The 16,403-nt window shown below is 42.2% G+C and overlaps 1 protein-coding gene across 9 annotated transcripts in view; it reads left to right on the forward strand.

Moving 5' to 3' along the window:
- Positions 1-16,403, forward strand: part of KALRN (kalirin RhoGEF kinase) — a 766,757-nt gene that overhangs the window by 709,040 nt on the left and 41,314 nt on the right. For 6 of the 9 annotated variants that reach the window (XM_074967163.1, XM_074967166.1, XM_074967164.1 and 3 more), the window contains 6 exons: positions 599-784; positions 3,326-3,497; positions 6,282-6,520; positions 7,440-7,687; positions 10,932-11,055; positions 12,220-12,279. In XM_074967163.1, coding sequence (XP_074823264.1) covers positions 599-784; positions 3,326-3,497; positions 6,282-6,520; positions 7,440-7,687; positions 10,932-11,055; positions 12,220-12,279 — 1,029 coding nt within the window. Of the gene's footprint in view, positions 1-598; positions 785-3,325; positions 3,498-6,281; positions 6,521-7,439; positions 7,692-10,931; positions 11,056-12,219; positions 12,280-16,403 lie in introns of those variants that run through there. The other 3 variants (XM_074967170.1, XM_074967172.1, XM_074967171.1) reach the window with 1 other exon arrangement.

Consider the following 16,403-nt stretch of genomic DNA (forward strand, 5'->3'; position numbering starts at 1 on the left):
CAGGCATCAAAATCTGAGGCCTGTTACTGCTTCTCAAAGCTTGAATTGCAGACTTATTTTCTCTGCCAGAACGAGTGGTCTCCCATCCAGACTCCTCTGCTGCTTAGCATGATAACCCAAATCCTTGAGTGAGGTAGCTCGACATGAGGGTATGAGCACCAGTACAGCTTCAGAGGGGGCTCTTGAATGATGTACCACATTGACCGATTCAACGCAGGAATTGGCTAATCCTGGTAAAATGCCTAATCTCAAAAATTAGGTTTAGCGTGTCTTAAATAGTAGCTCAAAAATTTATAATGGGAATATAGTTGGAAATAGGTATAAAAACATTCCATTGGAGACATGGCATTTTCTATCTTGGAAACGCAGTTGGTGGCCATGAGAATCAAGAACAGCTGTGTTAGCAGTCTGAGTGAACTCCTGTCAAGGAAGGCAAAGACTTCTTTGGTGTCAGGTCCAGAGGAATTCTGCCTTTCTGAAAATTCAGTGCTCCTTGGAAACCCCAGAATATGTGAACATTAGCAGATCAGCCCTTGGGCTCTGTGATTTTGTTCTTACCCATGTGTGTGTTTAAGTTGGCAACTTCTCTATTTCTCAGGGCAAGCTGACTGCTCAAGGAAAGCTGCTGCAGCAGGATACATTCTATGTAACTGAGCAGGATTCTGGAGGGCTGTCTCGGCCAAAGGAGCGCAGGGTCTTCCTATTTGAGCAAATAGTCATCTTTAGTGAACTTCTTAGGAAAGGTTCTTTAACACCAGGCTACATGTTTAAGAGAAGCATAAAGGTAAGAAATGAGAGTCCTATTTGATGAGAGTTTGATACTTAACCATGACTTTTCTGTGATCTGGCCTGACTTTTAGGCATACCAGTCTTCAAGTGCCAGATGTAGACCTTGGTCTGCAGAGCGTTCCCATTAATTTTCAGTAATATGGACCAAGGATAATATAGGGACAACAATTGTAAATCTGCCCTTTGCTGCATATCTTGTAAAGTCAGCTACTGAACAGTTAACATCTGTTGCCTGGAGCTCGGCATGAATAAGAGTTGGGTCTACTGAAGAACTAATGGTAGCAGGAGAAGGGGCTTGCTAATTTTATCTTAACTAGGAGTGGAGGAGGGGAAACTGACCCAAAATGATCTTGGACCCCAATTCAGAACTTAAGCACATGCCTAACCCTAATAGGGATGCTTTCCTGAATCGGGGGGCCTTAATCGTCAATCTTTGCTATTACTTTATTGGCCTACTTAGTGTTGCAAGAGAGACTATTCCAGGTGGAAATATTCGTAAGAACACAAAACCCAAAAACATTAAACTATAAATCTCAAAGTTGTAAATCCTGATGTCTTTAAATCCATTTAATTTTAAAATCACTTCCTACCTTCCCCCTTCCATTGGTTGCGGGCGGGGTGAGGTGGGGAGAAAAACATCAAGTGACAAGAATGAGCCCTAATTTTTAATCTAGAGGGGGGAAAGTTGACTTCTCCATAGGTAGTGATTCTAGAAAGTGTGAAAATATAGGTTCTCTGCAAAAAGCAATTCTTGCGTTGTATGTTTAGATTTTTTTTTCTATATATCTACCAATGCCAAAAGAAGCAAATTTGGCCTAGGGCTATCTGATAGCTTCCAGTTAAACTGCACTTCAGGGCATGTCTTTGGTACATTGTTAGCTTGAGCTATAACTCCAGTTTTGCCCCAACCCAACTCCTGTTCATGCACAGGTCTCTAATTTGAGTTAAGTGGCGCTTTAAGCGTCAACTAGCAACCCATCGGGGAGTAAATTGAAGCTTGAGTGCTCTACTCATGCTCAAGTGAGGATGTAGCTGTTTGGTTTTGATTAGATGCTGGTGTGTTCTAACACTCTAATACAATCACTCTGTAGCTTGAGTTGACAGCAATGGTTTTGTGGTCTGATCACCACTCTTGTGGATTGGCTGGCCGCTGGCAACACTGCATAGGCTTCTCCTGTCCACATAGGTAATCCACCTCCCCAAGAAGCAGTAGCTGGGTCAACGGAAAAAGTCTTCCATGGACCAAATGCTATCTGCACTGGGAATATAAGTGGGCATAGCTCCATTTCTCAGGGGTGTGGATTTTTCAGACCCCTGACATGTAGCTATTCAATGTAAGTTCCCAGTATGGAACAGTCCTCACTTGAGCTAGCTTGAGTTTACTCTGCTCGATCTAGGCTAACTGTTACAGTGAAGACCTGCCCTTAGAATGATGTGGAGCGTGATGTTCTTCTGCTTGCTGTGGTGGTGGTGGTTTTCTTTTAAACTGAGTTAATTTGCAGAATTTCTTCCCTATTCACTTGATAGGCAATTTTTATGTATTTGGGGAACTGAAAATGAGATGACATCACTTTGAGCTGGTTCATGCATGTTGTACATGGATGCTCAACACCTCACTGATATGCATATAGGAAATACATTAGCTGGATGGTGCACCACCCATCCCCTCTCTACTTTAATTTTGTGGGCTGTACAGTAAAACAGCGGTGTACCTGCTTGCAAGAATGGCTAAAGCTGACAGATCAGAAGTGTGTTTTTTTTTTTAATCATTCGTGCATGTTCACATCATGTTTCACAGACACCTGAAATGTTTAACAGGCCTAGCGGCATCCTGGATGAAGGACACAATCCTGCAAACACTTACTTGCATGCTTATCTTTAGACACATGAGTAGTCACAATAAAGTCAAAGATAGGCACATAAAGTGTTTGCAGGATCATAGCCTAATGGAATCTTTGCACAGCAAGTGACTTAGGTGGTAGAATAATCAGAGGGGAAATACCAGTGGATCATCAGTGGAGAATTATTCCTTTTAGTATGTCTTTGTACACAGTCCAATTTTAAGTGTCTAATGACTGAGTTCCCATTACTCTCCTTAGGAGAAACACTGATGTAAACATTGCTGTCAGCCCTTGTATTAGAGGGATGGTAGGGTTTTTGTGGGGCAGGAGTGTTTTAGTTCTTAGGAGGATTTTTTTTTAATGTCACTTTCAGGTTATGCTTATTTTTGACCCATCAACCATGATCACGTTACCTTTTCAAAGGAAGTTGTAACTCAAGACCATGCAGATGGATGTTGAGAGATCTGGGAGAGCTATTGAGGCATGATACTTAAACCTGAAAAATCTGCCTCTAGGATGCTAGACCTTCATTAGACATTGTCTGGAACTTCAAGCACATTGGCATTTTGTTCTCCTGATAGTAATCAAATGATAGTTTAAGCTAATTTATGTTCAGGAAATTAGTGAAATCCTTTATCTTTGAATGCTCCTGAGCCTTCTCCAATGTAACCCATGCTTCATTGGGCTTATTGCAGATGAACTATCTAATCATTGAAGAAATAGTGGAGGATGATCCCTGTAAATTTGCTCTTATGAGCCGGGAAACTTCAGAACGAGTCATTTTACAGGCTGCCAATCCTGAAATTCAGCAAGCTTGGATACAGGACATCAATCAGGTTCTGGACACACAAAGAGACTTCCTAAATGGTACGTAGTCTATCTCTGGACAGTGTCTTCTGCATTAATCAGAATCTATGATGTTCAAATGTTGTCTTTGCTGAAAAACACTCACCTTCAGGTTCATAAGGAAATATCTCAAGCAGAAACCTGAATACAAGCTTCCTATCTTTAAGTAGTTGTTGGCACAAGGCCAGGCCATGTCCCTTTGAGAGTTCATGTAGAGGAATCCTTGATATATTGATCTTCCCTTTTTCTTGCAGAGGAAAGGCTCACGTGCTTGTACAGTCCCACCCCATGCAATGATCTGTCTACCTAATTCAGGGACTGCATTGTGATGGGGAGAATCTAGATGGCAGGTGAGAGGGACGGGGGGGGGAAAGGCATATAATGCCACCATAATCCTCAGACCTTTTAAGTTGTCCAGAAAAGTTTGTACAGCTCCATGCTGTGTTAACTGTTCCATGGAATTCTTGGCTGGCCCAGGAACAACTGTGGTTAGTGGGGTCTGACTCTGGCAGCGCTTGTGATTTCCTGCTAAAGTGTATGGTTGGTAGTGTTAGCCAGGTTCAGAGGCAGGCTTTATCCCAGAGAGCCAAATCCCTCTCCCCAGTAGCATGCTGCTGGGACATATCTGTGGTGAAAGCCTCACAAAACTTCCTTGCTTTTTCAAGGTCATGTCTCCTGATGCCTGTTAACTGCACTCAACATTGTAAATTATAGTAGCACTCAGAGGCCATAATCAGAATCCACTCACTCCAGAATGGTAGCCTGGCCTTCAGCTTGCACCCCTAATATGGAGAGGCTGTCAGGCTAGGTGTTTGTAAAAACAAAAATTTGCCCCAAGAAATCTGAATGTCTTAAACATTTGATGCTGTGCTTCTGGGAGAGCGCAGAGCATTGCATGTGTCTGACATTTGGGGCGCCTGAAGGGTTTGGTTAGCTGAACTGACTTTTTTATATGGGTCTGATTGCCCTTTTGCACTGCAGCAACTCCAAAGGTTGTCATCTCACCATCAGTTCAGTCGAACTAACGCAGAGAGCAGCTGCAGAACTGGGCTCTCTCTCAAATGTAAAGTGTGCAGAGGAAAGGAAGATATCTGAGACTTTTATTTTTTGAATTAAATTATTCCTTTCCTTTCTCCCCCCCACCCCCAACCCATTTTTAGTAAAAATGCTGGAGTCTGTGTCTATCCCTTGTGAGGTTTTTCATCTCCTCAGTGTTAGGAGGGATGCTTCTGTTGTGTTTTCTTGATCGGATTAATTTGATCTGTGACACTTTATCCTGCATTTTCCCATTGCTGAATTAGTCTCTCCGCATTCCATTTAGTTTACAGTCTGAATGACCAATGTACAGAGTACTGATTCTCTAGGAATGATCTGTCCAGAGCCATTGAAGCTGCATACACTTAGGAATTTCTAGTCTTCGATCCTGGTGACTCTTCCTCTCTTCCCTCTTCTGAATAATGGCAATAAGTGTAGAAAGATTTGTGAGCTCAGTCTGCCCCTAAACTTTTGTCTGAGGCCAGTTCACAGTGATAGCTGGTGCATAATAATACCAGGTGGGGCTCTAGATACAAGCTGTGTCACAGGGCCTCTTACCATCTCCTGTAGGTTGATCAACTCTTCAAGTGGAAAAGAGGGGGTGTGTGTGTTGGGAGGGGGGGATGAAGTCAGGAAAAAAAGGGTCCCCTCTTTCCTTCCCCTTAGCCCTTCAGAATGATCAACTAGGATATTTCTCAGTAAAAGAGAGGCTGAGAAAAGTGCAACCTCTTTACATTTCTCTCCAGTTCCACACTTCTCCCCCTCCAAACTACCTCTAACCTGCCAGTTCCCCACCTACACCATCATTTATCATTGACTCCTATCCTCAAATCTGCCAACCCAACCTTTCTCCCCTACTGCCTCAGAAAACCCAATCTTTTCTGCTCCCCACCAGCTCAAATATACACAGCTATTTCCTTTCCAATCTCTCCACAGCTAAACACCTTCTCCTGCTCCCAGACTTACTATTTTGGGTTTGCAAAATCTGACTTAGCTTGTGGGCATGCCCACAAACTTTCTTAACCTCAGCTGGTCATTCATCTCCAGAAGATGCCCTTACTAAGGTTAACATTCTGATGCCATCAACACCAATTGCCTAGTTGGCAGTTTCCAGGAACTGCCCTGCATCAAAGTAGTTACAGATCATGTACAAATCCTACACCTTGGCAGGGGGGTGAGACTAGATGACCCTTGCAGTCACTTCTAACTCTGTGGTTCTACACAAAGATGTAACCAGGTCCAGAGTAAACTACATTTGGTGATAATTTCGTAGCCATGGCTTCTTGTCTATATAGGTGGGTTCTGTGAGCAGGAGGTTTTCAGAGTGTAACGGGGCCAGTAACTCTTAGTGGCCTGGGTGTCAAGTACTTCAATAAATACACACTACATACTTAGGTTTTGTCATTTGTACCTATAAGGGAACTCTGAATCATTCTGATATATGTGCTGTTTGAAATTAAAATGTGAACTTGTTTGTTTCCGTTGAAGGACTAAGTTTTCTCAGCATGATGTAGCATTAGACAAGCAACTCCATCATAGCAGTAAGACGAGTCTCTCTTGTGTTGAATCATTATATCCTGTACTGCGAGGTGGTCTCAAGATGTCTAAATGTAAATGCTCTTCCATGTGTGATGCAGCTGAGTATCCCTTGGATTGACGTTGAAAGCAATATCGGTTTAATTGAAATGACATCATGCAAGTCCTGGACTGCACATCCGGCTACGCTGTGTCACAAGCAGCAGTACATCTAATTCTCTTCCTCTCCTGCAGCCCTACAGTCGCCCATAGAGTATCAACGCAAAGAAAGTACCTCGGCAGTAATGAGACCACAAGCTAGTAGGGTGTCTCAGCCCAACAGCAGACCCTATTCTTCTGTTCCAGTAGGGTCTGAGAAGCCTTCAAAGGCTACAAGCCGTAACCCATCCATGCCACCCCTGAAGATATCTACCTCTAATGGCAGTGCAGGGTATGAACACCACCAGCCTGGGGACAAATATGAACAAAACAAGGTACTTTCTCTGTTCACCATTTATATTCAAGCATATCTTTCTTTGTATCATGGAATATCCATGAGATTATGAGCTAATCAGGTCAGTAGAAACCAGCTTGCCAAACTTGTGGCACAGCAGAATAGGTGGTTAAAGATCAAAGATGTGCACAACTTAAACACTTACAACTGTAAGAAAACTTAAGGCTCATGAAAAGTGTGGTGTTCACAACCCTGGTGACTGAATTTCCATTTACAGCACAGGCAGCTGCCATAAAACCTTCCACCTCAATCTTGGAACAATATGCCTAGCACCCTGACTTGAAGATCAGCTCTGTGCTTGTCCTCTGTGAGGCTGCTAACGAGTGCCAGTTGTGGAGATAGGGTTTCCTCTGTGATGTATACTATTGCAAACAGAGCTGAGTTCATGAACTCCAGTTCCCATAGGCCACCAAATCAGCACTGGTTCAAATGCAGCCTTGACAGGGACTAAAAGCTGTTGTTGCAAGTCAAATTACTGTGTGATGTGTACCTGCCATTGTGAAATGGCTCTTGAGTGTTAATTTCACATTCAGATATCAGCTTTCACTGCTCTTTTCCCCACATCCTGGTATAGAATGGTTTTGCTACAATAAAATGCAAATAAGTCTTGTCTTAGCACTCCTAGAACAAAACTACTATTGAACCAAATGTGAATTATGATAGGAAACAGGACTCTGTCTTTAATTCTGAGGGTATTTGGATTACTAGATAACTTCAAATTCTTAATTATAGATTTTTTTTTTTCTTCTGGTGTAAATTTATAATTATTTAAGGATTTTAAAACACCCTCCTTTCTTCACTAGTCTGAAAACTCTTCCCTGGCTGCTCCTAAAAAAGGTAACTCTTACTTCTTCCCCAGCAACACAACTTTCTAAGAATTTCTGTTGTCCCCTTCACAGAGTGACTTGGGAGGGTGCAATGGGACCTCTTCCATGGTGGTAATCAAAGATTACTATGCACTGAAGGAGAATGAGATCTGCGTGAATCAGGGCGAGGTGGTTCAGATCCTTGCCATCAACCAGCAAAACATGTTCCTGGTGTACCAGCCTGCGAACGACCACTCCCCGGCCGCTGAAGGATGGATTCCAGGCAATATCTTGGCTCCCCTCACTAAATCCACTACAGATAATAGCGACGGAAGCATCAAGTAAGTGCCATGTTGGCTTCCCTGGGAGCAGTGTATGGATTTTTGAGGAAAAAACAAAAAAATGGTAGGGAATTCCTGCTGGCTTTTTTTTTTTCTTTTCTACAGTGCCATTGGAACAAACTTTGAATGCTCAACCCACAGCATGGGGCATCCATGTTGGATAGTTCGGGTTTTGGTTATTTTTGTTTGATTTTTTTTGTTTATACTTTGTAAAGAGTTTAAAGGCATGTTTTACATTGATCCATTTTACACCAACATGGACCTGATTGGACTGGACTTATATTTATGTTGTATTAAGTTACTAATTATATATATATATTGGTTATAACAGCTTCTAGCAAAAAATCAGGCCTTGTGTTGGACTGAGGCCTGCTTCTCAAGGAGGAGAGATTTTTGTTGTCTATGGCAATTTCTTTGTACAGCTTGTATCTTTTATTTTGACATTTTTCTGTTCACGGTAACTTTTGTAAAATTTTTGTTGGCAAGACCCCCTTCTAAGTACATTCCTGTATAAAGTATTTTGCACTATTTAAAGAAACCCATATTGATGAAGTCAGGTTGTGCAATATAATGGATAGTCGCAATGTTCATCATTGTACCTGTAATGTAACTAATAATTTTAAATGTACTATTTTAAATATGTAAAATAAATTTTCACCATGAGCATGTTTTAATGAGGTTAAAAAGGACTAGCTTGACCCTTTTGTTTTCTTTTTGTTATAATGTTTTGTTGCTTATTTAACAAATGTGTGGATATTTTTTTCTGATTTTTAGAAATTTGTCAATCTGAAATGACTAAATGCAAGAAAGTGGTTTTTTGGTATTAAATACAGAAGGTACAACCCTGTTTAGTAATACCTGTTTTCTTTTAATATCTTAAAATTTATTAGCATGATGGATGCTAAATCTTATCTCACATGAGTGCCTCAAGGTGTAGATTTGAAGTGGGGACGAACAAAGCCTTTTAAAAAAAAAATATATATATTCTGCCGAAGTTAGTTGTGTCAATGGTATTGGGTTTACCTGTATTGTTATAAAAGATCAATGCTCCTGGTCAAAACATGTCTGAAATGTATACTAAACCTACGGAATTATTTAGCATCTTTCTGATGGCTAGAGACTTGATTGCATTCTTCTCTAGCACTGGTGTGGAATTGGGTGCTGTTATATTTTGTCAACAGCATTAGATTTTTCCAATAAGTGATGTCCAATTGAAGCTTCCTGTGCGGTCGTACTCTGCAACGATTTCCGCAAAGAGAACGAAACAAAAACTGTTGTCGTGAATGAAGCACATGTTGCACTTTTTCCTTTTCCCTTTTTGAGATTTAGATCTCAAATATTCTCTTCATGCTCTGGGAATAAATAGTTGCTTGACTGAACTCTCTAATGGGTGTCCTATAAAACAAAAACAATGGCCAGCTGTGGGTGTCGTCTACTGCTCTATCTATGTTGCTATGTAATATGGTTTAAAAGTGGGGTGGAACGACTTAGTCTGTCTGACTAGTCTATCCATAAACCATACTAAAGCAGTTACAGTACGGTGTTCACACCCTACTCTGTTTGTTTGATCTTGCTGGTCATAGTTCAGCCAGTTGGAGGTAAGGGGAGAGAAACCCATCAACCCACCACTGACTCCCTCCAGATCTTCAAAGAAAGCTTAAACTTGAATTCTGGTGAGAGTTCTGCAGTGTTTGGATAACTCCCCACTGCTTTGCATATCCAATTTGGATCTCGCCTAGAGGTTCCAAAATATCCCAAGCAAGAATCTTGTCATAAGATTTCCAGCCAAATTTTATAGATGTGAGCAGTTTATAGAATGCTGCTCCTTTCTGGTGCTCCTCTTCACTGGATGTGAATGCCCATAACTAGTTCTCAGAGACACCATGCACGTGACCTTGTTTGTGTTGCTGTAGTGTGGACACTCTCTAAAAGTGGTTGTGGACACAGTTTCAGTTAACATAAACCAGTTTAGTCTTGTACTGGTGACGCTGTTAGAGGTCTGTAGTTTTAATCTTGACGTGACCTACTGTACTAGTCTAATCTGATGCCAAAGCATAATGAACACACGAACACTTAAGAATTGGAATACAGAATGTCTACTGTTTCTGGAGTTTCAGATCCTAACATGTCATATTTTATTGGCATCACAAGTTATCATTGGATTACATGCAACTTTCTTTATAAAATGTGTCAAGGTACTGTAGATGCGACATGAGCCAAACATTGGCTTCAAACATGCAAATAAATTTGCATGCTTTAAAGGTGGGCAGATGTAGCATAATGCTTCTGACCTGGGTCCCAGCTCATTCCACTGCTATTCTTGAACTTTCTGCTTTAGGTGAATATTTAAAAAATAAACACACACCCTGCAAATGGCAAACTTTCTGCTGTGATAGTAAATTAAATCCATATTTTAAACCGATTTTTTTTTTCTTAATTTGATGTCTGGTCTGATCTGATCTGATTTTTCTCTTGTCTCCACAGCATTTTTCTTGTAAAGGGTGCCATGGCATTTTTTCCAAGGATAAGGTCATGGGGACAGTAAATAGGGGTTGGACATGGAAATCACTAATTCCGTATTCTGTTTAGTCAACAAATATAGATTTGATAATGTCAGACAATTGGATTGACAAAATGCAACCATGTTAAACTAACAGGAAATTCTTGGCCCCAAGAAGTATAGCAAAGCTTGTAGTTCTGGGAAACTACTTCTCTTGGAAATCTAATGACCTAGTTACTACTTGATGGTTTTTTTTAGCTTTTCATGTTCTTAGCAACACTGAGGGATCCACCTTGAACTTCTGAACTCTTGTACTTGCTGTATCAAATCAGTCCATTAAGACCCACTCCCATCACATTTGCATCAGTTTCACTGCTTGAATTGACAAGATTTAAATTGAATTGACACTTCAGCAAGAAACGTTTGTGACAAATGCAAGCACTAAAGTCCCTGAAGCCTGATAGATTATCTGAAGTTGAGGCAGCCCAGTTCCCTATTTATCTAGGGAACTGGCTTTCTGCTAAATGTATTAAAACAGCAAATGTGGCACAACATCTGCTGGTAGAACTATTGAAATTTTTTCAAATAAATGTTATTGCTGAAACTGAAATAGATGCATTCCTGGTGGCTTTCACTTTCTAGGGAATTGCAGTACTCACAAATGTAGCTGCTGGTCCCCTTTTCCACATCCTTCCTTCCCTGCCATGAGCTGCCTTTTGATTGGTGCATTTTTTGGTACAACAGGAAGTCATGTTCATGGCATACCCTGCGCATGAGAAAGCGGGCGGAAAAGGAGAGCAGTGGCAAAAATGAATCCAATGGGCCACGTAAATCCAAGGATATTCTGGGCAACAAAGTCTCTGTTAAAGTGAGTAAGGCCATCCAAAGCCGTGGGCCACTCTCCTGCTTCCCATCCTCCTCACCCCCTCTGCCATCCTCTCTCAGAGAGGTGGGGGGTGACGTTTTGATTTTTGTTTATAATTCTATAATTTTTGGTAGTTCCCATGCTAACAGGATTTTGCATGCAAAATAAAATGCAGCCTTTGTGTTTGGTTTGGTGGTTTTTTTGTTTTTGTTTTTGTTTTGTTCTGGCATCCAAACTACAAGTAAGTATTTATTTCTCATTTTTATAAAATATTTATAAGATTAAATATATATGCGCAATGGAAGAAATGCAAAATGTGGGTAGCAGTGTGGGTTTTTTTTTGTTTTTGCTCCTTTTACCCTGGCTAAACTTGGAGCTGCATCATACCAGATAGTGAGGCAACAGCCTATGTGAAAGCTACTGAGTGAAATTCTGGCACCATTGAAGTCAATATGAGTTTTGCCACTCACTTCAATAGGGCCAGGATTTCACCTTCTGTCTTAAACTAACAGGGTTTTCAACTTTGGGGTCACAGCCAAGTGTTTTGGGGAGGTGTCCTCAACCACTCCCTTTTCCCATATTAAAAGAATGGGGACCAGCCTGGATCTTGGTGTGTATGGGGGTGGGGAATGGTAGGAGGATGTATTTTAATATGGGAAAGATGAACTATGGTTTAAGATCCATCTTCTGCTATGGTTGCATGACTAATATTTTCTAAGTCCAAGCACAAATCCCTGTAAAAGATGATAAAGGAGCCTCCTCAGCACCTATATGGGGCTTGTTTCTCCCAACAAGGACAAGCAAATTCTCATAGTAAAATTTTCTGCAACAAACAAAACCCAGGTTTGCACAGATATAAAATCTTTACAGAAGATGTAAGGTAGCCAAGAATCCAGACTCAAAGAAGTAGCTGGTCTAGCTTGGCAGACAAACTCTTCATTCTATGGCTTTCTTTGCTATTTTTTTTTATTGCCTAAACAACTGTCACAAGATTGTTACCTCTCCTTTCGCAAAAGCATGTTGCTGACTTTTTCTGTTTTTAAAGCATTTCCTTTACCAGTACACACTTTCATGCTGCTCGCAAGTCGGCTGCTGCTGCTCACGCAGCCTAACCAATCTCTATTCTAACCTTTTACTTCTTTCTTCCTCTTCATGCTGCCAAACAAGGAGACCAACAGCTCCGAGGAATCAGAGTGTGATGACCTTGACCCCAATACTAGCATGGAGGTACAGACAACCATTGTGATATTCTTTTCCAGAGAATATGTACCATTCTTTTAAATTTTTTTTAAATGCTTGTGTCCATACAGTACATGGATATACACTTAAATTCAGTATAACATACACAGACTGCCAGCTCTGTTTTGTTGAGAACCTACTTGGAGTTTGGGCAAATGTTGCGGGTGGAGGGGAAAGGGAGGTGTTAAGCCATGTGAGACTGCTGGCCTGGAGGCTAATTTGCTTTTTCCTGAAGATACCTCTGATTTAGATTTCCTCAGGTGAGACTTGTCTGACTGAAAGGGTTACACAATTGTCAATATGTGCTGCTCTATTTCCATTTTATATTAAGATGGTGGGCTTTATGTTGAACTGCTCTAGCTAGGCTAGTGTTGAAATCTGCTATGGCCAATGCTATTGTACTGACAGACTAGATTGATACTTTCCAAAAAAAAAAAAAAGTTGATCCAGCACTTAGGTATCAAAAGTCCAGATTAAATTTGGTCGGTCTTGCAGCAAGTAGGTTTTTTTAAACAGGAAGCTACAGTTGCATGGAAGTCTAAATAGTGCACTGCGGTTAGACGGCAGTGCTAAGCCTAACTGCACTACACTGGCCTTTATTTCAGGGAAGGCTGAGATTGATAAGTAGACCTCATTTGAGGTCTTTACTCTAGTTTTATTCCAATGTAACTCAGTTAACTTGAGCGGAGATATCCCTGATGCGCGCCCATGTCAGAGGAAAATCAAATTAGAGTTTAAGAACTCCTAGACCTTAAAAGGAAATAATCTGTATGATAGCAACAGCTAACCGCCCCAATGTATCAAGCACTATACAAACCTTCTGAGAGACTGTCCCTGCCCCCAAAGATTTTACAGTCCAAATAGACAAGACAAGGTAAGGAGACAGACAAGTGATTGCCCAGTGTGTGGTGGCTTTCCCAGCGACATGCTAGGATTCGAATACCGGTATCTGGCCTCCAATAAAGTATATTTTTCATTAGGCCATTTTGTAACTTTTGCATGAAAGAAAAGGTAAGAATCTCCTGTAAGAATCTGAGAGGAAATTGAGATGGACCTGGTCAAATCTGTCACCTTACCTGACCAGGAACGCTTTTTTCATTACAGTAGCTTCATCAAACAGATACTTATTGGAGGAATGTAGCCTAAAGGAAATCTTGACTCCTACAGTTTCAAAAGTAGCCTAAGGCTCTACAGTAGTTATAATTCAGATTAAATTACACTTTAATAGTATATGCTTTACATTTTAAGAGCTGTGCAAACATTACCTATCAGATGCTGTGAGGGTTAGTTATGGGGCAAGAAAGAAAAACCACCGTAACTGTTGGCAAGACCAGTATGGGTTTCAGCTGCATGCCAAACTGCTGAGGAGGTGGGTGGGCAAACAGGTTGGCAGGAAACTAAGCAGGCTTCAGGGGTAACCATGCCTGTGTTTCATCAGAACTTCAGTGAAATTGGACAATTTCCATAAAATGGCTCAACCTGCTATAGTAATATACTCTGGGAAAGAGAAGTTCTTAACAACGGACCCAGAGAAAGGACAGGGGATGGTGACAGGGCTCACTCAGCCCAGGTGCTACCCAGTGGCCAGGTGGGGCATGATAGGTCCTCTTCTCTTCTGGCTTCCCTGTTTACAGCTGCCCAGATCCCGTGGTGATCTGGCCTTTCTGTGTGTCAGCCCTCCAGCTAGGTCACGCATTTTATGTCCGCCCCTTTTGGACTCGTAAAGTCAACCAATGGGCATAGCCCTCTGGGTCTATCCTTGGGTTGAGGTTTCAGGGTCTTCTCTCCCATAGACTCCCCATACAAGGGGTTCCAAAGGCAGAAGTGGATCCCTGAGGAGTTAGAGGAACCTGGCCCCACCCTCTCCACCAGGTTCTAATCCAGGGACCAGGGTAGGTGGCTATGTCCTGCACTTCCAAAGTGCTATACTGCTCCTCCCTGGATCACTTCCTACCCACCCCTCTTCCAACGAGTAAAGTGAAGACCTCAAATAAGGGGAAATCAAAGTCTCAAACCTTCTACAATTCCCAAGCCTCTTTCCTTTGAGTTTAGCCACACTGGAGTCAGGCCTCAGGAGTTCAGAATGTAGGCCTGCTGCCCTGCTCCCCTTTTGACCTCCTCCAAACCAGGCATACTTTGCAGGTGTGGCAGCGTGGGACTACCTGGGCCCAAAGTAGCTGCTTAACCCCTTCCTTACTGTTGCAGGGTTTGTATGCCCTGTCACATAGAATATCAGGGTTGGAAGGGACCTCAGTAGGTCATCTAGTCCAACCCCCTGCTCAAAGGAGGACCAAGCCCAACTAAATCATCCCAGCCAGGGCTTTGTCAAGCCTGACCTTAAAAACCTTTAAGGAAGGAGATTCCACCAGCTCCCTAGGTAACGCTTTCCAGTGCTTCACCACCCTCCTAGTGAAAAAGTTTTTCCTAATATCCAACCTAAACCTCCCCCACTGCAACTTGAGACCATTACTCCTTGTTCTGTCATCTGCTGCCACTGAAAACAGTCTAGATCCATCCTCTTTGGAACCCCCTTTAAGGTAGTTGAAAGCAGCTATCAAATCCCCCCTCATTCTTGTCTTTTGCAGACTAAATAAGCCCAGTTCCCTCCGCCTCTCCTCATAAGTCATGTGCTCCAGCCCCCTAATCATTTTTGTTGCCCTCTGCTGGACTCTTTCTAATTTTTCCACATCCTTCTTGTAATGTGGGGCCCAAAACGGGACACAGTACTCCAGATGAGGCCTCACCAATGCCAAATAGAGGGGAATGATCATGTCCCTTGATCTGCTGGCAATGATCTTACTTGGCAACAAGGGCACACTGTTGACTCATATCCAGCTTCTTGTCCACTGTAACCCCTAGGTCCTTTTCTGCAGAACTGCTGCCTAGCCATTCGGTCCCTAGTCTGTAGCAGTGCATAGGATTCTTCCGTCCTAAGTGCAGGACTCTCTGCACTTGTCCTTGTTGAACCTCATCAGATTTCTTTTGGCCCAATCCTCTAATTTGTCTAGGTCCCTCTGTATCCCATCCCTACCCTCCAGCATATCTACCACTCCTCCCAGTTTAGTGTCATCTGCAAACTTGCTGAGGTTGCAATCCACGTCATCTTCCAGATCTTTAATAAAAATATTGAACAAAACTGGCCCCAAGACCGACCCATGGGGCACTCCACTTGATACCAGCTGCCAACTAGACATGGAGCCATTGATCACTACCCATTGAGCCTGACAATCTAGCCAGCATTTTGTCCACCTTATAGTCCATTCATCCAGCCCAGACGTTAACTTGCTGGTAAGAATACTATGGGAGACCGTATCAAAAGCTTTGCTAAAGTTGAGAAATAACACGTCTACTGCTTTCCCCTCATCCACAGAGCCAGTTATCTCATCATAGAAGGCAATTAGGGTAGTCAGGCATGACTTGCCCTTGGTGAATCCATGCTGACTGTTCCTGGTTACTTTCATCTCCTCAAAGTGCTTCAAAATTGATTCCTTGAGGACCTGCTCCGTGATTTTTTCAAGGACTGAGGTGACACTGGATACTTTTCCCCCATCAAAACAGGGCCCAGGGTACTGTCCTCAACAAATGATTCTCTGCCCTTTGTGGGGGGGAAAGGAGGAATCTGCATTTTGCTGAGCTGCTCCACCTTTTGTGGAGCAGCTCAGCAAACCTTTTCCACCTCAAAGTTGTATGGTTGTAGCACTCTTGAAGGATTGGTGTCTTTCATGGAGCTTGATCAGTCACTTAGAGAAATGTTCCCTTAGATACTTTTTTTTTTTTTTTTTTTTTTGGAGGCATCCATAGCCCACTTCACAGCCAAGCGTCCTTCCAATGACTGAGTAAATTTCTTCCTGAGGGAACCTCTTTTGACTTTATGCAGAGGGCTAGGCATTCTTCTCTGTCTGGCTGCTTGGATTCCTGCTTCTGAAGCATCTGCCAGCATGATAAAGGGTTTTGAAAAACCCAGGTTAAGGAGTACCATTCTTAGCAGAGGTGACCATTTAAGGTTCTAAATGTTGCATCGCAGACTTCTGACCAGATAATCTTTTGGGGACAACTGTCCTTGGTAAGGTCCATGAGCAGGGGCTACAATCATGGTGAATTCTAGAACAAAT

This window comes from Natator depressus, chromosome 11 (genome assembly GCF_965152275.1).
Source record: "Natator depressus isolate rNatDep1 chromosome 11, rNatDep2.hap1, whole genome shotgun sequence".
Taxonomy (NCBI): Eukaryota; Metazoa; Chordata; order Testudines; family Cheloniidae; genus Natator; species Natator depressus.